The 25,514-nt window shown below is 38.7% G+C and overlaps 1 protein-coding gene across 1 annotated transcript in view; it reads right to left on the reverse strand.

Annotated features, from left to right (window-relative positions):
• Positions 1-25,514, reverse strand: part of tbx4 (T-box transcription factor 4) — a 39,739-nt gene that overhangs the window by 3,236 nt on the left and 10,989 nt on the right. Inside the window, exons 4-5 of the mRNA XM_041810671.1 lie at positions 13,086-13,205; positions 9,014-9,161 (exon numbers count right to left, since the gene is read on the reverse strand). Coding sequence (XP_041666605.1) covers positions 9,014-9,161; positions 13,086-13,205 — 268 coding nt within the window. The remainder of the gene's footprint in view (positions 1-9,013; positions 9,162-13,085; positions 13,206-25,514) is intronic.

Consider the following 25,514-nt stretch of genomic DNA (forward strand, 5'->3'; position numbering starts at 1 on the left):
TCATCAGTCTACAGAACCATTCTTCCAAAAGATGCTTATGGTAAATATGAGATGAGCGTTTGGGATCTTTTTGGTCAGCAGTGGTTTTGGCCTTGGAACTCTTCCATATGGATGCTATTCTTGCCCAGTCTCTTTCTTATTGTTGAATTATGAACTCTGACCTTAACTGAGTCAAGTGAGGCCTGCAGGTCTTTAGATATTGTTCTGTGTTCTTTTGTGACCTCCTGAAAGAGTTGTCGATGCGCTCTTTGAGTAATTTTGGCCAGGAAGGTTTACTACTGTTTCAAGTTTTCTCCATTTGTGGATAATGGCTCTCACCATGGTTTCCTGGAGTCCCAAGTGGCTTTTTAACCTTTTTCAGACCGATGAATGTCAATGACTTTTTATCTTACCTGTTCTTGACTTTTGTTAGATTGCTGTGTGTGTTGGTTTTTGAAGTGTTTTAGCCTACTTCACTTCATCATACATGGCCAGGTAGGTTTGGACTGCTTTTCCCTTAATAAATGGAACAATCATTTAAAACCTGCATTCTGTATTTATGCAGGTTGACTTTGTCCAATGTTAACATTTGTTTGTTGATCTGAAACATTTAAGTGTGACAAATCAGGAAGGGGCAAATACTTTTTTTCACAGCACTGTAATGTTTTACACATCTGCACATCATGTTGTTTATGTTCTTTCCAGAGCAGTCATACCCAAACTTTTCTGCCTGGCCCCCATGGCAGATAAAGATATTTTCAAGCCACTCATGATTGTGATGTTTCATGAGCAACACACCCTCCATGAGTTAAGAGGTTATTAAGTGTAAAAAGTCATAAAAATGTTTGAATAATCAACAGTAAATACTTGCTGGATAAAGTAAGAGCACATCTACAACAGCTCACACTATTCAGTCTTTGTTCAAAAGTGTCAGAGGACTCAGTGGAAAGCACAGCTGCTGCTAGTAAAACCTGTAATGGGTAGTCAAGCTCACATGTTTCCTCCAGTTAGCTAATGAGCAAACAGTGACAATAGGCAGTATTTTCTCTGATGCTCGCCAATAAGCAGACCTACTTATTATCATCATTACATTAATTAATTGCAGCTGTGGCTACTTTTCTATGGTAGGTCTTTCAACTGAAACTTTCCCTAACAAGAACTAAATGTGAAAAACAGAAAAACATGTACTCTTTGAAGCAGCTGGTGACTAACTTTCCAGCTCAATCCCAGAAAAATGCATGTGCATGTTCAGTAGGAGGGTCTTAACTGAGTGATACGATGTAGAAGAAAGAGAGGCAGAGGTTTTTTTATGCCATTGAATAGATTAGATCAGTGCACAGTTTCCCTGCATCTCCTCCATCACACTCGATATAAAATCTGAATGTTTTCTGTATGAGTGTAGCAGGTAGCATGTGTTGAGCGAGTCGAGTGTTGTTTGTTTGGGTGGCTGCAGGTCGGCTCACTAGCATCAGTCCGCTCACTGCAGCTGAGTGCTGTGCCCAGCGAAGCGTTAGCAACAGTAGGGCAGGGTCATCACTAGTCCAGCTCTGTCAGGACCGATTAGTATCACACTCTGCACCTCGGCTCCCCTCCTTATTCTCCAGACACTCTCCTGAGGAGCCTTCTCCTCCAGGGGGCTCCCAAAGAGAGGCAAAGGTTGAGCAGGGCACAGGGAGCAAGGCTCAGGTTGAGCACCGAATGGCCCCGTGCTCACATGTTTCTGTTGCTGAGGCAGGCTGGAGACAGAGATAAGCTATTGGCTGGTCCACCACAGGCTCTGTCTTGACCTTTGTCTGCTCTGCTGTCTGACTGCAGTCTGAGGGTGATACTGGAGACTGCTGGAGACACAGAGGCTTTCCTCAGATCAGTGAAGAGCTAAAGAACATGGTTGCTTTCATCTTTTCTTATTGAAAAACATTTAAATAGTATTATTTGCTACCACAGATTTTTCTCTAAATCCCTGAATGTTCAATAAAATCTCCTTAAACATGGCCACAAACAATGTTTTTTGTTAAAGCACAGGACATTTTTCTTTTGAAAGCATTCAGTGTATTATTCAGCAAATGAAGCTCATGAGTTACTTAAGGCATCATCTCGAGCCTAATGATTCACACCGGACATGCATCTTAATTAAAATCACATGACTCACATCCTCCTAATTCATCAGCCTACTTAAGCTGCACAATTTCCATTATTTTCCTCTGCTCTGCAATTGCCTGCTCTGCCCTGGATCAGTGCTGCACTCTCACTTTCAACCCACCTCCACCCCAGCATCCACCTGTTGGCTCTGACTGGGGGTTAACATTGGCATAACTCATCATTCCTCAGTTCTGCATGTAAAATCAATCTGTGAGGAGTGATGAAGTCGGAGCCTGATGCCAAACAGATGCTATGCTGCCATAATAAATACTTGGACAAATTACAAATGTGAGATGACTGACTGAACCACATATTAGTGGGCTTCATGTGCAAGTTAACAGCCTGTTTGGACACTTGAATGAAGAGAAGCAAGAGGAAGAATAATCTTATATTATCTGCCTCCTTTTCACTAAACACTGATTAACAAATCATATACATACATTAAAAATTGTAAATTAAAAAACAAGCTGCAGGTGAAAACAGCTGCCCGAATCCCTCATTTCTGATGTGTTGGGAATGCTTCAGTGAAATATAACTTGAAACCTTAAACAGAATTTCATACAGTTATCTGTGTGTTAACAGGCATCAATGAGAGAGGTTTAAGGAGCCAGTGGGAGTTCAGGTCATTTAAGAATAAAAATTAAAAACCTGCAGTGTAAATACCAGCCTGCAGGCACACCTGGCTCTGAAAGGGAATGAAAGCTGATGCTCTTATTGGTTTGATTGCAACGCCCAGAACACACCATTGCGTAATCAAGCAACTTAAGCCTTCCTTTTTGTGCTCTGCGCCTGTCTTTGTGCCAGGATTGTGCACAGTGTAAGTAGTTAAATGTACAAACACATCCCAAATCTCTTTCCTGAATGCAATTTAGAAAGAGTGTTTTATGTCTTTAAAATAGGGCCGTTTAGAGTTTGTAGACTTTAGTTACTACTTTATATCAGATTTATATTTTTTGATTATTGATATTAAGCTAAATGTCTGGATGTATACACATCTTTCTATTTCGCAGTTTGGGGTCAACCAGATCCATCCATCCATCCATCCATAGCTTGATGTGCATATTTATTCAACAGGTTTTTGACAAATCTGGGACTCCCAATATTTTTCCATTTTTCCATATGTTTTTTTTTTTTTTTTTTTTTAACAACAGTTGAATGTCAGGTTACATCCAAATAGAGCTGCACAGTACATCACAATGTGATAGTTACCACTATGATAAAAAAAAATTATTTCCCACTTGGTAAGTATGTATTTTAACTTTTTAATGCAGTCAGGTGACGCTTCAGTTAATTATCAGCTGTCCCAAGATTAATGGTTACTAATTCAGTGGTTAAAAAAACAAAACAAACAAACAAACAAACAAACCCAAAACAAAGCTTTTGGATGTATTTGGATTCTGAAGGGCCATGTATAACAAAATGTGTCACTTCAATGTACAGCATTTCAATTTCACTATAGAAATTGAAAGATGCAATCACAGGCCTTATATTCACATTAAAACACACTGTTTTATGTGGTCAGATTTTTTTGTATTTTCATATCTCTAAAAGTAAATATATTGCATTTTACATCCAGTGCTGAGGTTTTACACTTGGTAAGGCAGGGTTAAGGTTAGAGAAATATTGAATTTGCAATAAATAAAAGACTGATAATAAATTAAAGGACTGTTCAGTATGTACATTTCAGTCTTTTCATGAAAGAAAAATGCATCCAGTTGGTGTAAACACTCTCAGGCCTCCACACGGAGACAAAAACAATATATTTCCGTTTAATTTTGAAAAAGTTTCCCGTAAACACAGGATTGTTTCAGGAAATGTCCGCGTAAGCACAGAACCACTGAAAACGCTGTAGTGTATATGCCAATCCTGTTAGTGGTGCTGTAATGCTGCCACAGAAATGACCTGAAAAGAAGATTATGAAAATGCATTTAAGCTTTTGTGCCGTACACAGACACAAGAACAAGAACGCCTAAGAACATCTGGTGTATGCTGTCCTCCATGACCATTTGTTTTTCGTGGTGGTGGTAAAGGAGCATCAGATTTTGCTATAAAAGCCATAATAACTTCAATAGTTTCTGCAGCATGAACACAACCCTGCAATCCACCATTGTTGTTTTGGCTGGACATGCACATGCGGCTTAAGTGGACTATGCTATGTATGATGTAATCATTTCAGGAAAAATGTAGTTAGCTGTCCACACAGAGACAAAATGTTAGGCATAAAGATTTGTTCACTCTGGGATCCGGTTTCAAAAGTAGCGTTTACAGCCTCCCAAAATGCCGTGGATGAAATGCCGATACGACAAAGAACCGATATGTCCGTGTGGACGGGGCCTCAGTGTCAGCATGACCAGTAAATTTGTGAGGCTTTGAGGTTAGCTTGAATGGGATAACCGCACTATGTAATTACAAATCTGTTTTGGAATTAGACATTTTTATAGGAACAAGCAGTTGCCCCTTAATAATAATTTTTGGTCTCCAATGGTGCATCCAGTTCTCCCTGTACATGGATGATTGATTGACAAATGTAGGACAGTGCATTCACCCAAATGATTCTCTGTTGATGGCTGAATGACCACAATTGGAGTTAGGAATGGATAAATTGGTGGGTGTTGAAGGATTTGGTACAATATAAAAAGAATAATGGTCCTATAATTTAAAGACTCAGAAAACAGATGTTATTAAACTGTGATGAACTCCAAAATGGTCTATGGTCCACCACAAAGGCTGATAACAAGGAAAACAGAGAACATTTAAATTAATCACTGCTGAATGGGAGTCCCTTTACTCCACTGTGTGAAGAGCTAACCCACTAAACACCTCCTGGTCTGGGCGTCATCTGGGCTTCTCCTGGCCTCAAACTCGCTCTGTCCTCATTACTCGCCCTTATCACTGGCCAGGCACTCAACTCAATCTGACAGTGGGCCCCGCCACTGATCTGAGAGGTTATGAACCTAATGAGCCCGCCCATTGATGAGATGGCTTCAGACAAGCTATCCCAGAGTCCCCCTGGGGAGCGCTGCCACAGTCGTACTCTTCACCTCCCTCTGCAGCCTCTGCCTCCTCGCTTTCTTTCATCCTTCTCTCAGACATCTGCCTGTGAAAAACACCTTCACGATTCTGATTTGACTGTTTGCACACATATCAAATAGATTTTTCACATCAGCTGTATGTTTCCCAAATATGTTCCTCTCCCCGCATCATCTCTGACATGGTGAGATTTTTGGCTGAGCAGAGTTCCCCCTGGCCAAGAAATTTCAGCTGTATTTTGAAGTGTTTATTTCAGACATGAAAAGGTGAATCCAACAAATTCCTTGTAGGGCAACAAATTAACATTTCCACACATGGCTTTAGGCCTAAAATAACAGTTCTAGTATCACCTGTAGATTTTCTTTTTTAATCGTTTTTGACAAGGCAAATCCTCAAAAATTAAATCATTATTTGTATAATTGCAAAAAAAAAAAAAAAAAAAAAAGATTGGATTATCTTGTTTAGGACTTTTTTTCTAGGATTTTCTTGACATTGCACTACTATCATGCTATTATGGGGAGTAGTCATATCAGTTGTCTGTAGCTGTGCAATGCATCTTTTTAAACAGTTTTAATTTATGGTCAGGAATTTAAAAGCAGAAAGTTGGTTTTGATTTGAGCCAAGGTAGGGAGTGTAAGTAATCACCACCTTCACTGAACTCCTTTAGTCAGACACAGTTCTGTAAACACAGTTTTTGGACCTTGTGTTGTGAAAGGGTTTTTTCAAAGTTGAACTCAAACTGCTTTAAACCAAAAATGTTCACTCATTTATACTAAGCAGTGACATCCAGAATGCAGCCCTAAAGTGCAAAAGTCCCTGCAGTTCCTTGAGTGTCCACTTGAGGCTGGCCCCAAAAGCCTAGGATTTATATACACACCCATGTTAATGTAAATTTTTCACAAAAATACAAATTAACTGCCTGATTAAAGAAAAAAAATCAGTTTGCTTTTAATATTGGCACATAACATACACTCTGGGTTTATTTATTTATTTTGTGTAACTCAATTGCTAAATGAAGACTAAGAGAGCTAAAGTTTATGAACACATTTGTATAATTGGGATGTAACTGATCAGACTATTCAGTAGGCATGTTGTAGCTCTTTGTCAAGAGGTTTAAGGCCCACCTCAGTTCCACCTTTTTGCCTGTCTTTGAGCTGACTTGAAGTCTGATAGAGACAGCATGTTCAATATGGAGGCCACCAACATAACACACAAAAAAATTGATATCAACAACTAATCTCTCTCAAAAGTTAGGTTAAGGTACATTTCCAATATAACTGCCATCAGTGAGGTTCAAAACACTTAAGTGATGCCACTGAGATTATTGCCCCCATTCACATGGGATTATGCTGCATTCCATTTGTCATTGTAACTCTTATTCCGACTTGTTTTTCCGACTTCTGACTGGAAGAGGCAAATGGAACGTCTCTCCAAGTTGTATTTACAACTCGTGAACTTGGTATTGCACAGAGCACCCCGACCTCGACGTCCCATCATGGTGCCATAAAGTACTAAGTGTAGTAAAAAGCTTTGATTTTGACCTGTTTTTTAGAACCTTTAGCTATTTATCAGTGAATTTTTAGAAATTGTAGACACAGCACTACCCTGCAGTTACATGTCGTGTGCAGCAACAGTCTTTTAATACATGAAGTACTGCGCAATGTGTTGTTTTAAAGGTTTATCGGCTAACAACTGATCAATGATGCTAAAAACAATGATAGGCTATCGCAAGAATGACATCTGTCATTTTTCCAACTTTTATTATTGATATATGTGAAGCACATACATGCATACGTACAAACATTACTTAAATGTTTCACCCATGTATATACAAATTAATACACCACATACACAGGGTAACTAGAAATTAAATAAACATATTTAAGGATTCACTATTGTCCAGAGTTTTCATCGCTTTTTTGTGTTTCATTCCATGTAGAGAGGTCATATAGCCAGTTTGTACACTATAGAGGTGCTCTTCATCCAACCAAAATAAGTGACTATGGAGACATTCATTTTTTCCCAACTCTTGGTGGTAATGACAAATGGAATCCAAACAACTAGGAAATCCGTTTTTTCAGAAGGATGTGACATCATTCCCAGTTCCGACTTAGATCTCCAAGGTAAATGGAATGCAGCATTAGTATTGCCTAGGGCATTGGTTTTCAGCCTGGGGTCCAGGACCCCCTGGGGGCTAGGGGACAAAGATCATACGAATCGACCATGTCCAGATTTGCAAGTATATATTCCAGGGCAAATTACCTACCATATTTCAGCTCAAACTGAGGTCCACAGGTAATTCTAATCCTTTGCAAGTCAGTCTGTTTGTAATTTAGGGTGGTAATTATGTTTTGTTATGTCCTTTGCACCTTTTTCTGATCGAAAAAAAAAACAAAAAAATAAAATAGAGGCAGCAAAGAAGATAGTTTAAAAACATATAGGTTATTGATAGTGCTTCTCTTTCAGTTAATTTTAGCTTGTGTGTAAAAATGGCTTTATTTTACTTAACTTATTTAAACTCTGCTGTTCAAATGTGCATGTACACACCGCTGCTCTCTTCATAGTCAAAGCAGTACATTTCATGCATTACACAATTTATGAATATGCAGTGGTTGTGGCCTCAACAGTTGATCTGTTGGAGGGTTGTTGTGGATATGTAATGATCCCAGATATTAGAGTGCAGAATAACATCAGCAGCATCAACTGCATAAAAACTGTTAAAACTAACAGGTGAGTTCCATATTTGATATTAGACATCTCTCTTTCCATACATTAAAGGGAGGGATGCTCAACTTTCTCTCTCTGTCTCTGTATGATCAGCTGCAGATATGCACAGGTGACTTGTGCAACCTTGATGTGTAATGGAAATTAGGGTAGATTGTTTGCTAGTTCACTGAACATGGAATATTGGCTACAGATTTTTTTTTAAGTTTATATATATATATATATATATATATATATATATTAACACTGACGTCAGGGGGCAATTCACAGATTATCAGAAGTCCACAGATAATACTAGCCCAGTGCTAAAGACTTATAGCTATGTTTTATACAGTCTCTAGTTCAAATTTGTGCGTGAGTGCCATGTTACTTTGTTGGTTTGTTTTATAATTAAATTATTATATGTAACAGTACTGCTCTATTCTAGCTCTTTTATACAATAAAATGGCACTTTTGGGTTAAAGGTAAGACTGAGCCACTTGAACAAGATATGCTAGGACTTTCTGGCCAGAAGCCAGCATACTACTGATGGTATACTTACTTCTGTTTCAGACTTGCTAATGTATCACAGTCATTAGGTGAAAATGTCAACCTTTTCAATAACTGTCCTGGCAGGATGGCGGTCTTTTTGTGTGAAGCCAGACTCATAGGGAATGACTTAGATTCGACTTTCTTCCTGAAAATTAAAGGGGAAATTGGACTCTTTATTTTTTCCTTTGAGAATTTACAGTAGACTTCCTTCTTCGTGTGTAAAGCTGCATGAGAAGCACTCGACTGATTGTAGGGATACAGAGATATAGCAATATGTTCCAATGATTCGTCTAGTGTATTTTACACACCTGTTTTACTGTCTGAATCTATGTGCTTTGCAACAGATCACTGCAAAGTTTTATGTCAAAGTCTACTACATAAAGGAGAAGGGTTAGTAAGTCCATACATTCATCATATTATTTGATACGCTGATTTCATTTCAGCTCTTTTGAGAACTATTGTCATCTTATAAGGTCTTGGGTCATTTTTGATATGTTATATACTCATATTAACAGTTGAAAAAAATAGCATAACTAAAAGGTAGTAGCAATTGTAAAAATACTAGCCCTCTCTTTGAATGTATCTTGAATTGTAGGCTGCAAATACTCACATGCCCAAAAGGGTCCAGGTGATTGTTTGTTAGCTTGAGCTTCTGAAACGACACCAGCTGCCTCATCCAGTGAGCTCCAGTGGCAGGGGAGTCAGGGTGCACGTAAAGTCTGCCTGGCATTGCTGGCTCTGCTTTGCCAGCCACCATCCTAAAAACAGAAGAGACAAGCAGAGGCAAAATAAGGAAGAATAGCTACAATATTTAATACAATCTGTATTTGTTCCCAAAAGCTTATGGTATTCAACAATAATGGAAAGCATTTTCTTATAATGTCTACTCCAGTCAGCATGAAAAAGTGTCCTTTGCTATTATGTAAAGAGGCAGAGAAAACTGCCGTTCCTAACCCTTAAGAGTATTTAATCCCCGAGACTGGAAGGAGGTGGCCTCTGCTAAAACATCATGACTAATTATGTTGGGCCAAGGTGTCGCTGAGAAACACCAGAGCCCTCCGACTGCAGTCCATGCCACACAATCAGAAACAAATGGCTGTAAAATTACTTCTCTCTGCTGGAGATTCTGGCTCCTTTGCAGTGCAGTTTTAACATAATGCTACAGACTAGAGTACTATAGTGTTGTTGCCTCCAGAATTTACTGGAGAAATGTTGAGTCCAGCCCAAGGTTGTTATTTTCCCTTGTGGAAATGCCCAGCCTTAACTCTGCATTAAGCTGGGGTATAGAGTAACAAATAACAATCACTCGCAAATAGTTTTTTACATATTTGTACTTTTTCATTTACTTTTACTTAGGTAACTTCTGTGCGTGAAGTATAGCACTTTGCTGCATTTGACATGGCATCTGTTACAGAGCTCACGAAAAGGAATCCGATCAGAGCTTCCCATCAACTGCATGAAACTGGGCCATTGATTGGCCGAAGTCTACCACCTGACTACTAGATGAGCAGACATGTATCAGAGAAGAGCACACATGCTCACACTCAAACCATAACAAGACAGATGGAAGAATAAGAAGAGTAAATGTAGACCCAGCTACATGCTTCAATAAAGCTGAAGTAAAACCAGAATAATAGTAAGTAAATCCCTGGTGACATAAAAATGACAAATTTAGCTTCAGGTACAACAAAGTCAACAGCTTAATCACCCAGGTGTAATCTGTGCAGAGGTGGGTTAAACATGTTTGCATTGTATGAGTTAATAAGTCAACATGAATACCTGTATCAGAAGACTTTACCTATAGAATATTGGTTTGCGCGAACAAAATGTGTGTTTAAGTTGCAATTGTTTATGAAGTAAGTTAACACATAAACCAGCATTATGATTTCACAGTAGCATGGCATTGTGGGCAAATAATGTCAGTGGGAATCAAAGATCAGGGATAAAGATGCCTTATGATGGTGATGTAAACCGCCTTATGCTAATGTTATAATGACCGACACTAAAGTTATCCACTCAGATTAATTTCATTTGTGTTGGTCCTCAGTAATAATTGTGGTTGTTTACTGAGTAGCAAAGGCCACAGCTGAGCATACTGTCATGCTGACTATTTTAAGGCAGCAGTGAATCATGAGCTACTATTTAGTAATGTGAATGAATGTAATTTCACTTGATCGTTTTTTAAGGTTTAGAACAAAGAAATGGCAGGAATTTCAATAAGCTTGATAATAACAGTGGGTAAAATATTTCATGTTACTTACCAGTGTAAAAAAAAAAAAAATGCCCCAAAATAGTCAGGCACTATTGCTCATTCCACAGGAATAAGTTGCTAAAAATTTGATAATGAACTGGTAAAATATTAACAGTGTTGTTATGTGCTCATTTGCCTCTACAGGTCTAGTTCATGTGAGGCATGAACTGGTCCAGATGATACAGGATGGGCTGAAGTAAGTGGGCAGCAATTAGTAGATGAAGAGGATTTCTTCCTTTCAATGAAGCCTTAAGGGTCATCAGTTACAGGGCAGATGGATGGTCATGTGCCTCAAACAAGAAAGATCTACTGTTCACTGGTGTCAAAATCAGAGATACTCTGATATTATATCAAACATTACACTGGCCTGACTGTGAACATTTGTTCGACTGTGCAGATGAATGCTCAATGCAAAGCAAGCTTGAATTAACTGGATTAACTTGAAAGACCAGCTACTGCTTAAATTTTAGCACAAGTTTAAAGAATGATGAAGTACTGAGTGCCAAAATACCACACAAACTGATGCCCCATGAATGTTCTAGGCAATAATTCAAGCCAAAATGAACTAATGTTAGATTCAGCAAATTCCACAAGAATCTTCTAATAATCACATTAGAAATGACTTCTCTTTTTGGTCCATAACTTTAACTCATACATTTACACCCTGTATCCAGGTCTGGATGTGCAAGGATTTGTAAAATATCCGAAAGTCTGGCTGCAGACCGTAGCTCTCAGACACTCTTTCTTGCAGACCATTACTGTGAGACGCCACCTCAGTCAGAACTAAAATACACGCTAAAAATTTCAAGATAAAATTGGATTAAACTAGGGGGTTACGGTAAGGGTTAATGTAAGGGTTGGGATAACAAAAGTGAATGCCAAACACCTGACCTGATAACGTAATTACAAAAAGGTTCATAATAAAGACAAAACAGTCTACTTACAGGCAAAAGCTAATCCTCCATGAAAACGCTCTAAAGCTAAAAAAGCTACGATGGCTATGTAAGCTACTTAGGTAATGTAGCTGGAGCTCATGCTAATGAAGTTTTGTTAGCTAGGCTAGCTTATGCTTTTGACTCATTTTAGAAGTGGTTTGTGGCTCATTTCAGCTTTATTAGCTACAGCTAAATTACCTACTTTAGCCTTAGGCAGTGATATTAATTACATAGCTAATGTAAGAATTTAAGCTTTAAAAGCTAATGAAGATCAAGTTAGCCACTGTTAGCATAACTACTACTAAAGGGGATCATTTTGTGTTTTTTCAATGGTCTTTTTTTTTAGGTCCTAAACATTTACACCTTGTGTAAATGAGTTGACTGAGTTATCCAGAGGTCCAATGGAACTGTCCATTCATTGCTTATTGTCTTCAGAATACATGGTAGACGCTGACACCAAGGAGGTATCTATATTGCCCTACTGTAGTTACAAGGTGGCTGACCAAGCTGTTGGATTCGATGTGTTAAACATACGCTTGTCTTAACTCCAGAAGTTTAAACTGCAATATGAGGCTAGAAAAAAATGAAGTGATAATGATGTCTGTTTAGATAATGGTGCATGAGGCACCCAACATTGGGCCTTTTATTGTTTTGATGTATCAAAAATTGCAGACATCATCTTACACATCTTGCACAATTTCCTGTCCCGGCAACATTTTGGTAACAAAATGTCGCCACTGTTGCATTATGCAGTTTAAACATTCTCTTCTTTCTTGTGCTTGCAGCAGCTTTTGTTTGATGACAAAACATAACCCCCCCCCATGTTTGGTACCAATGCAGGAGGCAACATCATGCTCTTTTCATCCCAGCATCTAAACAACATAGAAACTAAGTGGTGATAAATGCTTGCTCATTACCTACATTAAAAAGTTTGGTAACACTTTATTTGAAGTTTTATTCATAAGACTGACATTACGCTATCATAATCATGACATGACACCTGTCATTAACATGAATAGGGCGTCATGAATGTTGCCATTAAGTGTCATTGGCTAAATAATGACAGCTTTACTGCAAATGTCAAGTTATCATGATTATGCCTTCTGAAAAAATGTTGACTTTTCGGTAAAGGTGTCATAATTTAGCGAATGACACTTAATGACACTTAATGGCAACGTTCATGAAGCCCTATTCATGTTAATGACAGGTGTCATGTCATGATTATGACAGCATAATGTCAGTCTTATGAATAAAACTTCAAATAAAGTGTTACCAAAAGTTTTTACAATCTTGCACAAGTTAAACAACTTTCACTCAAAACTTTTTGTAAAAACTGATTGGCCATGACATTATGACCTCCTGTGCAATGTAAGTTAATCAAGTACAACATCTCTAACATCAGTCAGTAGACTTTTGAGATGTCATGGGCTGCATTCCCACATAAACCAGACTAATTTAGACTAATTAAGTAGATTTTATATATGGCTTTGGCTTACCACTTGTTGTCACAGAACTTGTAGCGGTGGTCATCAGCAGGGACGATGTCAATAAGTAGGATGTATTTGGTTTTGGGGTTCATCCCACTCACTTTTACCTTGTAGCTTGGGAACATCCTCCTGTTGAAGCAAGAACAGGTACTGTAGATGCCAGGAGTGTTTTTATTTGGATTCAATGTGCAGCCAAAGTAACAATTACTAGTAGTTCAGCAACTGTCTGTTAGAATAACCTTCTACGAAGTGCAGTTAACACAAATTCTTATTCTCAAACCGAAACACATTTTTAGTTTCTTTAGTAGACAAAAAAAGAGATACATTTCTGCTGATTCTGCTGCTAACATCAAAAAGTAAAACAAATTCCACACGCCACAAATTCAAATCCTCCCATCCCAATGTAGTCCGCACAAAAGTTTCAGTCACTTATCTCAACACATAACATTCACTGTAATTTGTTTTAAACAGCACATTAACATGCAGTTACAAAAATGGTTTACTGCGTTAGTTCTAACTTAAACTAGACTTTAAAAGTCTGTGTAAACATATTATTCCAACTACAATTGTACTGACCAATTCCCAAAGTCAAACTGAAACATCTTGATAATGAAGAAGCACTCAGGTTATGGAATGGTAAAACCAACTAACTGGTTAATATATGACGTTAAATAAAACAAAAAAAAAAAACATTTTCTGCAGCATCCCTGCCCTTTGTTACAACAGCATTGATATTTTTACTGAAATAACTTTTAGATATTCATTATTGCTCCTCTGTTTTTCACAGATAGTTGGAGATCATTTCTATTTTTATTTATTTTTATTTATTTATTTATTTATTTATTTTTTTTTTGAAGAAGCATGCTGTAAGGATGCTCAGAGCCTCATAGTACATGATATTGCTTATTACAGATATTTCTCTTTAAGCCAGCTTAGGCAAAGAAAGGTATGGTATACCCCTTTTATATGGACTTTACATTCACATAAGGGAGATGAAACAGTGCCTTACAAAATAGTACTCTTATAATTGTTTATGTTGTTTTTACAACATTCACTGATACAACCTTAAATCAAACATATTTTTCCATTGCAATTACCAACATGTGAGGTCCAAAAAGTATTCACTGTTGGTTGCTTTTTCATAATTCTGAATGCCAAAATCTTAATTAAACTGACTTATGTCAGTCATTTTACTTTCTAAACACAGATTTTTCTCGTTGCCTAATAACACAGTTAGCAGTTTCCGTGTGCAGACAAAAACAGATTTAACAAACCTATGTTGCTGTTTAATGTTTTGGTAGTTTTGCAAGAACATGAAGTCACTTGGTGACAGATGTTTTCTTCAGATTTTGGTTTGTAGCCTAAAATCAAAAAACTAAGAGCTTTTATACTTTCCTTGTAATAGCTCACTTTCCTTTTTGTTGATCAGATATGAGCAATCCCACCAAAAAGTCCATATTCATCTGAAGTCATAGCATTGAATCATTTGGAAAAGTTTTGCTGTGCTAAAAGTACTATGTAAGTTATAATTAATCTATGCCGATAAAACCAAAAAGCATCTTCCAGGATCCCTTTCTTAACTTTTTTCTTACTGCCAAAATCTCACAAATTACTGTCCTGGCTATGATTAATCTCCTTGCAGGCATTTATTTGGTAAAAGACAAAAATCCCCTCATACTTGGGGAAACTGAGAGGCCATAAAGAGTTCTCCATCTTTCATCTCTTAAATGCCTCCAGACTAAAAGACAGAATATGCTAATATAGCACTCAAAGCCATAAAACACATGAAGGCAGCTACCTTTTCTGACCTTCTCTGGGAAACCCAAAACTTTTTCATCCCATCTGCGTCAAAGGAAACTCAGCAAAGGGCTCGGCGCCCCCTTATAAAGCCCTAAGTGGTTTTTAATGGCACCCCATATCGGACAACAGTTTAGATTGCTGGCTCGTCATTGCTCAAGCGGCTAAAGTCAAAAAGGCCTGGAGTTTATCTATGCGTGCTGCCCTTGGTAACGTGCTCAAACACTGGAGAGGACTTTTGAGGGCTTTGCATGCTCTTAGAGAAAAAGGTGCAGCATTGAAACCCTTCATACTTGCTTTTCTGATTGGTACAAATGCCGTTCTTCAAAGGCTTGCAGTGCCTGACACCATCCGATCATGTTACTGTAAATACTCTGTCACGTAAGAGACCGGGAGAGGAGGGGGATTGAGGGCAGGTAACTTATATCTCTCTCCCAGGCTTCGGATCCAATCAGTGGAACAGATCAGTCCCTGTATCATCCTCACTGAAAGACGGGTTAATCTTAGAGGAACATTCAAAGCAGACCTCTGCTCATCTCTGGCTCCACTCACACCATACAGACAGAGCAGATGGACGTCTGTGTCAACACATGTGGCCCTCAGGTCTATGTGTATCTGAACCATCATAACTGCCGAGTGACGGGCTCTGTTGCTTCTCATACTTCAGCTAAAGAAATTAGTCCATCCGGCCAGACGGATACGCCAATAAATTACAACCTCATACACAAATAAAAGCTGCTGAGTCCGTATGAATATTTATTTTGTAGATATAAAAACCAGCCTGGTCCTGAGGTCTTAGTATCACGTTGGCAAGGCTAAATGACATCAGAATGGGTAAGATGCAATTTATTACAGGAGTAGAGATAAAGGAGCCCAGCCTTTTGACTAGTCTTCTCTTACAAAACCTTCTAAAAAGAATAAGATAAGAAATGAGAGCTTGAAAGTAGTGATGCCCTCACATTTCTGACCAATTACAGAGCCCAGGGAGAGGGTGTCTTTTTTTTGTCAGATGTGAAGTGTTAAAATGCTGCAATTTAACTTTGCAGATTTTTTTTTAGCAGAAAGGAGGAAATATAGTAAGAGCCACAGACTCCGTCCAGTCTTATCAGATGCAAGTGCTGCTATGCAGTGCCAGAAGCAATGCATATGTTGTATAGAAAGTTGTTTTTATTTAAATTATAATTATGAATGTAGTTACCAAAATAATAAGGCAAAGCCTCATTCTAACCTATGAGAACAGCAGTTTCAGATGCTGTCCCACAATCTAGCGAGTGCTCTGTTTGAAGCTTTTTAAGGACTATTAACTCTTTGCTGATCTTGTCCTGATACCTGGTGTTTTCTTATGACAACTCTTGTCCTGCTTTTCCAGGCCTTTCTACAGAATTGGTAACCTGACATGCCAGATGGATTTATTTCACACATCCATCTGGGAAAGCTTCAGTAGGAAACGTTTGAGAAAGGCAGAGGCTTTGAAAAAAACTCGGAGGGTGATTGGATGAACGTTCTGTCTGTCACATCTCTACGGGCCAGTCAGAGCAACAAAGCACGTGACGTAGCCGCTAGCAAGCTGCGCGTTTGCAGCTACTTAGGAATAACGCGAAATATGGCGACTATAGAAATGTAAGTACTCGACTTTTGTCTTTTTTGAAAAGAAAACAACTCACTGCTGTTCTTTGTTCTTCTTTTAACAAAGAAATGTTGTCAAGTTCTGATAAAACTGGTGCTTTAGCAGCATCCACGCTAATCTCTTCCTCCATAATTACACCAGCTCTTACTGCTGCTTTTTAACGTCACGACTCTGCTGCGCCTGAATGTACTGCCCCTTGTCGCTGATTGGTCCTGTCACTTTCTAACCAGGCCCAAACGGCTCAGATGGGAGCTTTGCAAGATGGATTCGCCAGTGAGAAACAAGGAAACAGGCATATCCATCTGCTTTGCAAGGTTACAGAATTGGCTGGATCCCTGAAAAACTTAGTCAATAGGCATGTGTGTTGGATCAGTAGCACTGACACTAGCAACCTCGCTAACTGTTACTTAATTTTGAAGCTGAAAGGAGAGTGGAGCTATAATTGGGTTCTGATGTTCCAATGATTAATTTGGGCCACATATGAACCCCTTTTCATCACTGTTTCTGCCTATTGCCACATTTGTTTCTACATTAAACACATTTCTGACACTTTTAGCCACTTTTGGATAGTTTTTGACCCTTTTTACTACTTTAGTCATCCATTGTGGCCCCTTTTTGCCTCTATTAACCCATTTTGCAACTTTTTAACTGCTTTTCACATTTTTTACTGCCCATGTTGCCTCTTTTTCCTTTTTTTAACCCATATTTGCTGCTTTCTACAATTTCTTGCCCCTTTTGACCTATTTTTGTCACTGTTTAACCATTTTCACCACTCATTTCTGACATTTTTGCCACTTCTAACCTATTTTTGCAAAGGCAAAATGAGTCCACGCATGCACAGGGGGAACATGCTAACTCCACACAGATCGGGAAACGAACCGGCAACCTTCTTGCTGTGAGGCAACAGCGCTAACCTCTGCACCACTATGTCTCCCACAAGTTTTGAAAGTCAACTCAACAGATTTTTTCCTGAAAACGGTTGCTACTTTGGCCTGATGGGAGAGCAGAAATGTATTCAAGGGGACATATTTTGCCCTTTGAGACAAGTTTATATTGGCCTCCGTAGTCCCCAAAACATGCCTGGGAAGTTTATTGCTGAAAAACAGTAGTATAGGATTCTTGCAGGAAATGGATATCGCTCTCCTGATGTTTCAGGCACTTCTATCCAAAGTTTAGGACCTTACTAGGATTCAAACCATCAATCTCCCCCAAGCAAAAGTCAGCAGGGTGACCCATTGAGCTAAACTGGAAGCAGGAAGGTCAGCGCTCAAAATGTCCTTTTTAACATTTATTCAGGCATAACAGGCAACAACGGACGTGTTTCCACATGTAGGTCAATGCTGGATGCCTGTGCTGGAGTGTAGAGGGAGAGCCACTCAGAAAGCGACGGCTGCTGTTGCATCAAGTGTTTTTTAAATCCACTCGGGACCTACAGGATGTTGTTACGAATGTGCATGATTCAGTTTAATTTGGTGACCAGCTGCCAGTTTAAATAAAATAAAAATATAGGTTCAACCATTAAGATAATTTAGAAGATTTAGATTTATTGAAGAAATCGATAATTTTAGGCAGTTATAAAATGAAAAATTACATCAATCCTACAACAGCATTGTTTTACTTTTTTCAGTGCATAGATGCTGTCCTGACTCTACTGTCCAGATATAGACCAGCATGCTGACTGGATGATATCTTGTACCAGCAGCGAAGGTAAACTGTCATATCAATCAGAGCATTTTGTAGCCACATGCAGCACAGACGTGGACTTTATCCTGCAAGAAGGATTGAAGGCTAATACTGCTAGCACTGCTAACATTAGCCACAATCTGCAAACCAATTTGACACTAGCTGTGTCCCAATTCAGGGGCTGCATCCAATACTGTCATATCAATTAAAGGCTGTCTAATATTCAAAATGCTCTTTGAATACATCTGACAAATGCATCTTGTTTTCCCAAGGCCACAAAGCATTCACCTGATGCATCCTTTATGGGCCAACACACCTCCAGACTCAGTGAGTGCTAGTTCAAGGGAGATGGGAGATTCTTATAACTAAACTTCTGATAGTAATTAGTTTCAAATCAATTAAGAAGCTACTAATAGAAATGTTAAAAATGAAATTATCTTGAAAATAATAAACAGGTACATCTCAAAAAATTAAAATATCATGAAAACGTTCAATATTTTTTGTCACTCATTTCAGAAAGTGAAACCCATATATTATACAGAGTCATTACTCATAGAGTGAAATATTTTACGCCTTTTTTTCTTGAAATGTTGATGATTATGGCTTACAGATAATGAAAACCCAAAATTCAGTTTCTCAGAAAATTAGAATATTACATAGGATCAATAAAAAAAGGATATTTAAACAGAAATGTCAAGCTTCTGAAAAGTATGTTCATTTCTATGCCTTCAATACTTGGTTGGGCCTCCTTTTGCATGAATTACCGCATCAGTGCGGCGTGGCATGAAGGCGATCAGCCTGTGGCACTGCTCAGGTGTAGTGGAAGTCCAGGTTGCTTTGATAGCGACCTTCAGGTCATCTGCATTGTTGGGTCTGGTGTCTCATCTTCCTCTTGACAATTCCTCATAGATTCTCTATGGGGTCAGGTCAGGCCAGTAATCACAGTAATACCATGATCACTGAACCAGCTTTTGGTACCTTTGGCAGTGTGGACAGGTGCCAAGTCCTGCTGGAAAATGAAATCAGCATCTCCATAAAGCTTGTCAACAGAAGGTCTCTAAAATGTCCTGGTAGATGGCTGCGTTGACTGTGGACTTCAGAAAACACAGTGGACCAACACCAGCAGATGCCCTGGCAGCCCAAATCATCACTGACTGTAGAAACTTCACTCTGGACTTCAAGCAACGTGGATTCTGTGCCTCTCCACTCTTCCTCCAGACTCTGGGACCTTGATTTCCAAATGACATGCAAAATTTACTTTCATCTGAAAATAGGACTTTGGACCACTAAGCAACAGTCCAGTTCTTTTTCTCCACAGCCCAGGTAAGACGCTTCTGATGTTGTCTCTGGTTCAGGAGTGGCTTGACACGAGGAATGCCACATTTGTAGCCCATGTCTAGGATTGGTCTGTGCGTACTGGCTCTTGATGCACTGACTCAAGCCTCAGTCCACTCCTTGTGAAGCTCCCCCAAATTCTTGAATGGATTTTGCTTGACAGTCCTCTCAAGGCTGTGGTTATCCCTTATACTGGTGCACCTTTTCCTACCACACTTTTTCCTTCCTCTCAACTTTCTATGAATACGCTTGGATACAGCTCTCTGTGAACAACCAGCTTCTTTAGCAAGAAGCTTTTGTGGCTTACCCTCCTTGTGGAGAGTGTCAATAACTGTCTTCTGGAAATCTGTCAAGTCTGCAGTCTTCCCCATGATTGTGTAGCCTACTGACCCAGACTGAGAGACCATTTAAAGGCTCAGGAAACCTTTGCAGGTGTTTGGAGTTCATTAGCTGATTAGGGTGTGACACCATGATTTTCCAATATTGAACTTTTTCACAATGTTCTAATTTTCTGAGAAACTGAATTTTGGGTTTTCATTATCTGTCAGCCATAATCATCAAAATTTCAAGAAGTAAAGGCTTGAAATATTTCACTCTATGTGTACTGAGTCTATCTAATATATGGGTTTCACTTTCTGAAATGAGTGACAAAAAATATTTAACGTTTTCATAATATTCAAATTTCTGAGATGTACCTATATTATGTAATGTTAGTAATGCTGGCAAGTTTTGGTGCAGCTGCCAATAATTCTGAGCAACAGGAGCAGCGCTTGGTGATGAAAGGGTGAGGGGAGCAGCAGCTGGAGATTCAAAGCAGGAAATCCTTCACGGCCCATTCTGTCTTTATGTCCTGAGCACTGTACATAGGCTATAAGACTGGGTCCTTTGTGGGACTGTTCCTTCAAAGGACCCTCCCCGTGAATTGGGACATGGCTATCATTTAGATAGATGTGTGGCATTTCCCATCATGCAGAGTCATGCATGATGGGAAATGCCACACATTTCCACAGCATTTTTATAGACATCAATTTGGATGTTGTAAAATGTGATGAACTGTTTTCTAAAAGCAGCATTGGCTGCACACAAAAATGTTTTTGACAGCTTTCAGGTGTGCTCAGTTTTGACTGTTTTCTTAACTTTGGCCTTGTGGACCATATCTGAATTCAAATTTCTGTTTGATTGCAGGGAAATTAGAAGATCATTCACAGAAGCAGTGAATGATTTCTTAGTCGATTTTCTGCTTTAAATAATGAAGTAAAACGTGTTAATTTTGGAACATGCTTTTAAATATATTTTAACTGTATAGGCCAGTTTTACTGTACATGGAGTTTCTTCAAAGAAAAGTGGCTTTGATTTAGTCCGGAGGTTTAGCTGTCTCCTGAGTATTTATAATCTGAGGTGCATTTAATGGAACATGGTTGTATCTTAGTGTGACACACCAGTTATATCTATTAAAAAAAAACATGGGTCGTGCAACACTGGACGATGGATTTTCAAATGTGAACAACATGAAGGCATATATATACATACAGCGGTGTGACTGAGTGAGTTTAAGCAGAGCATGAGAAATGGAAGTTGGACAGTGTGTGTACGATATCAGTGTCAGTGTATGTGTGTGTTTCTGTGCCCAGCCAGCTGTTTCTCTTAACAATCCCACATGTTTAGACCCTGCAGTGATCCATTCTACTCTGTGAATCTCCAGTACCACAGGAGATCAAAAGGAATGGGGGGATGGGGAGGTTGATGAAGCGCTAAGACCTCGTGGACTCGGCCTACTGCGGGCGCCGGATTCCTCTTATCAAGCAGCCGCTGCTGCCTTGACGGGCTGTGTACAAAGAGGGAGAGTGAAGGAAGAGCAACGCTTGGTGCTTTGAAGAGGGAGGATTATGCCTGGACAGTGACACTCACAATAACAAGTCTGGCAGGCTCGGCCAAGTGCTGCATGTGAGCGCACTGAGAAAGTTTTGTGTCAGTGTGTGATGCTGGGAAAACGTGGGATCTCCGGCAGGACAGCCTGGCTGCTCTGCATCTGCACCTCCTCTGCTGTCACATTGGCAGAAACCCTCCTCACATGTTACAACTGTGAGTCCACAACCCCTTTTATTCAGCCTTTAAACTGTTTATGATAGCTGTTAGTTTTATAGCATCTTCTTTTATAAATGTATCATATATATATATATGATGTTTATGAGTGTGTGAAAGAGATGGTAAAGGCATTTTTTTTTGCCGTAAATAGCTTTTTGAATTGTAAAAATGAGACAATAAATGTGCCTTCAACTTCTGCATGTGAGACTTACCAAAGGAAACTCCACTGACATTTGTAACAGTCCACTGTACAACTGCACTCGTACAGTGTCAGCCTGACCATCAGGCCATACAGCGTGAGTACATAAATCCTGCATGACGGTCATGTGTCGTAATCAATTCAGTCATATAGTGTGAGTTGACATTTCACCACAACTTATAGACTCTAAACCACACGGTGTATGCTCAGATTAAGTGTTAGCATTGCACAACAGGCCTCTGCAGAAAGTTAGCTATGACAATTGTTCAAGTTTGGAAAAGTAAGAAATATCAGAGGATCTAAATATTTTGGATTAGCACAGTCACCAAACCAGAATTGTAAACTTTAATGCAGTATGAGCAGCAACAGATTTTTATTGTACTTGTCGTGTTTCTTTTAATTTTTTTTTTGTTTTTTTTTTTGATAGGACAGCTGAAGAGAGACTTTGGGAAATCTGGGGACGAAAGTGGTTCAGACCAAGAGTCAAACCTGCAGCCAACAGATGAGGTGTTGCCTCTACAAACTGAGCTAAACCAGCGCTCTGATGTTTGTTGTTAACCTTTCTGTTCAAATATTTAAAAACTCCTCAAATCACATCCCAGGCACACAAAGCTAAACATGATTCAAGCCTCTTTCAGACACAACTGAAAACACGTTGGTGGATTAATCTTATGATGTTCACAATAATGAAGAAAACACTTAACATTTGGCATGCCCATGAAATGTTAAATTCAACCTGTCACTCTCACCCTGTAGATCAACATCACCCCTTCACCCTCCCAGCCCTCTTTACTCTCACTACTTGACCTTTAACTTCCACACAGAACAGCTCAAACATACCAGACTTTTTAAAACATTCATCCTGCATCCCTTTCTGCCTGCATAGTGGTTTTTATAATCTTGCTATTATAGTAATTTACTTTGGACACTGACAGCACAAGTCATAGATGCACAGCAAAACCATATACTGTATAAAGCATGGACGTAGTCACATTGACATCACCAACTGTTATGTTCAGAGGCATTTTGAAGCAGAGTGATGGCCTTTAATTATATTGGAAAAGTTGACTTTATGTTTTTTGAATCAATCTAGAGACAGACAAAAGTTTGTGGCAAGACTTTATGCTACAACAGCTCCAGCTGTCTGTTAGTTAAGCTACATCCCAAATTATGTAAATGTAACTATAACTCTTAGACTTTTTATTTAAAATAGTTTTTTCCACTCCAGTTCTCACCAGTAAAAATATGCTATTGATACCAACCAGGATTTGAATATGTTCATTTCTGATGTAAAGATGGACATTTTGTCCCTCATGGGAATTGATTCACATGTGCAGCCAGCCTCAAGTGGACACAGGAGGAACAGATGCTCTTTGCCTCTCAGCATTGGCTTTTATTTTTTAACACCAGAGGCTGCTGCTTTTATGAAATGTAGACAACAAGCAGACCAATCATCTGGATGCTTTGAGAACATTTTTTTGTTTAACTTTTATAATCTACACCTTTGCTTTTGGGCCAACATTTGTGTTGGGGTTATCAAGGTATTTAAAAAATCATTTAAAAAGCTCTAAAGAAATTTAGGAGAAAAGCAGCATGACCAATTTAAGCCACACAAAATGTATTTTTTTCTGTTTTAGTAACTCTTCTTTGACTAGTCTTCTAAATAGCAGAAAGATAACATTGTCTCCAACATAATTTTAGTAAAACAAGCTGAAAATGATTTTTTTTTTTTAAAGTCCTTCTTTGGTTCAAGTGCAACCAACTTAAGGACAATTCCAGCCCTTGGAAAGGAGTTTCATTTTTAAGGGTAAAACGAATAAAAGGGCGGAAACAACAGAGATAAATGGCTCATTTGTAAACTGTGTCTGATCTCTGTGTCAAAGAAGATTAATGTTTGACCAAAGTGGTATCATAAACTATGAATATGATGGACAGAGCCACAGAAACAAGGCCTGGGGTTTGACCTCTGCTGGGCTGATGATTTGCTATGAGCTGCTGCTTGCTATTGGCTTTGTTTACACTGGAGGCACTTTGAAAGTGACCAATCACACATGCCAGATGAAATATGGAGCATTGTGAAATATGGGATTTGATTTTTCATAGCAGAGAGAATGGTCATTTTGTTTCAGTGTGTTTCCATCTGTAGTCTGTATCTCTTCTCTTAATAATTTCCAGAAAAAAATATTTTGGGTATTTTACTTTATGATGTCACATCCTTTCTTTGAAAATACATCATTTAAAGGCAAACAAAAAGTAAAAAAATACCCATCAGCATTAGCTGTTTGCTTTCTTTAGAGCTAGGCCTTTAGCTAAGATGGTGAACATACCTGATATATTTAGTATATCTCTATGTTATCACTTTTATAAAATACAACCCCATTCTCCAACCTAGCTGCTGAAATTGGAAAAAATTAATGAAAATTTAGTTTGTACAATATGGCTGTTCTTTTTTTTTTTTTTTTTTTTTTTTGTGATTCAAGGAATTAACTTACTCAAATGCCAGAGCTAACTTTCCATGTAAATAATCCGTACTTCTGCACCCTGGTCTTAGCACTGGCCAAAATGATTGTGTTTGGTTGAAAGAATTACAGTGGGCTTGGAGCTCAAAAAAAGTGATGATAGGTGGAGGTCTGTCAGTCCGGGTTAGATGAACCTGGATGGGACTTACTTCTGTTCCCTGTCATGTTTCCCTCCATTTATAATTATGTTTTTTCAGGTCTAGTTTGTCATTGGCTTTATGAAATTAAAAAAAACAGATTAGCAAAATTAGAGCAGCACAGAAGTTAACAGTATTTTTTTTTTTACTCGTCAGAGCTTTGAAAGACAATTCAACATGTTTTAGTGACACATCTTTGGTAAATTCATCATATTATTTGACACAAAACTGTGAGATCTGTTTTTGACAATTAAAGTTATGATGATAAATGATAAGTGCAAAAAAACTGCAGTTCAGTCAGGAACACTCATCATCATCTAACCATTTTATTGCAAAAATGGTTATACAGTTTAACTTGGCGGAGAAGCCTTTGCTTAAAAAATGCTCCCTGGGTTACTCAAGCAGCATGCTATGACTTTCCAGAGAGCGCATGGCTAGAAACCCCCACATAGTTAGATACTTTTTTGACAATGCATATTTAATACAATAAAATTAGTTCAAAAGCAATTAATCCATAGTAGCTGAATCTCAATATGAGGGTGTAACCAGCCTTATACTATAAAGGAGGAGGCTGGGGTGGAGGAGGTTTAGCTTTGCCAGCAGCAACAGCAGCGTGGTGCATCTGCATAAATTCAAGCAGGGATTATGAGAAGTACGTCATATTTAGATAAACCACTGTGTTGTGAGAAAGAGGTGTGATTGGCTGTGGGAGCCCGGAGACAATATTTAGGATCAGCTGGCTGTCAGCTGATCACAACTGGGCGTAATACTACCGTGTCCTGCATGAACTAACTCTAGGCTTTATTTTGTTGAGTGTTCACCCAAAACAATCTTCTTTTGGCATGCTCAGACTCCGCCACTTTCCTTGTAGGCAACTGGAAGTTAGTTTGAAGACAGCATTTTCAATATGGCAACCAACATTATTAGATCTCCTGACATATTTTCAGAAACAAATGGCTGATTACATACAAAAATAAAGGCTACACTAGTGTTTCAGTTTAGCATGACTAAACTTTGATGGTCTATCTATTGGCAGGCTGGTAAAAGATCAGGTGA

The sequence above is a fragment of the Cheilinus undulatus genome, linkage group 2 (assembly GCF_018320785.1).
Source record: "Cheilinus undulatus linkage group 2, ASM1832078v1, whole genome shotgun sequence".
Taxonomy (NCBI): domain Eukaryota; kingdom Metazoa; phylum Chordata; class Actinopteri; order Labriformes; family Labridae; genus Cheilinus; species Cheilinus undulatus.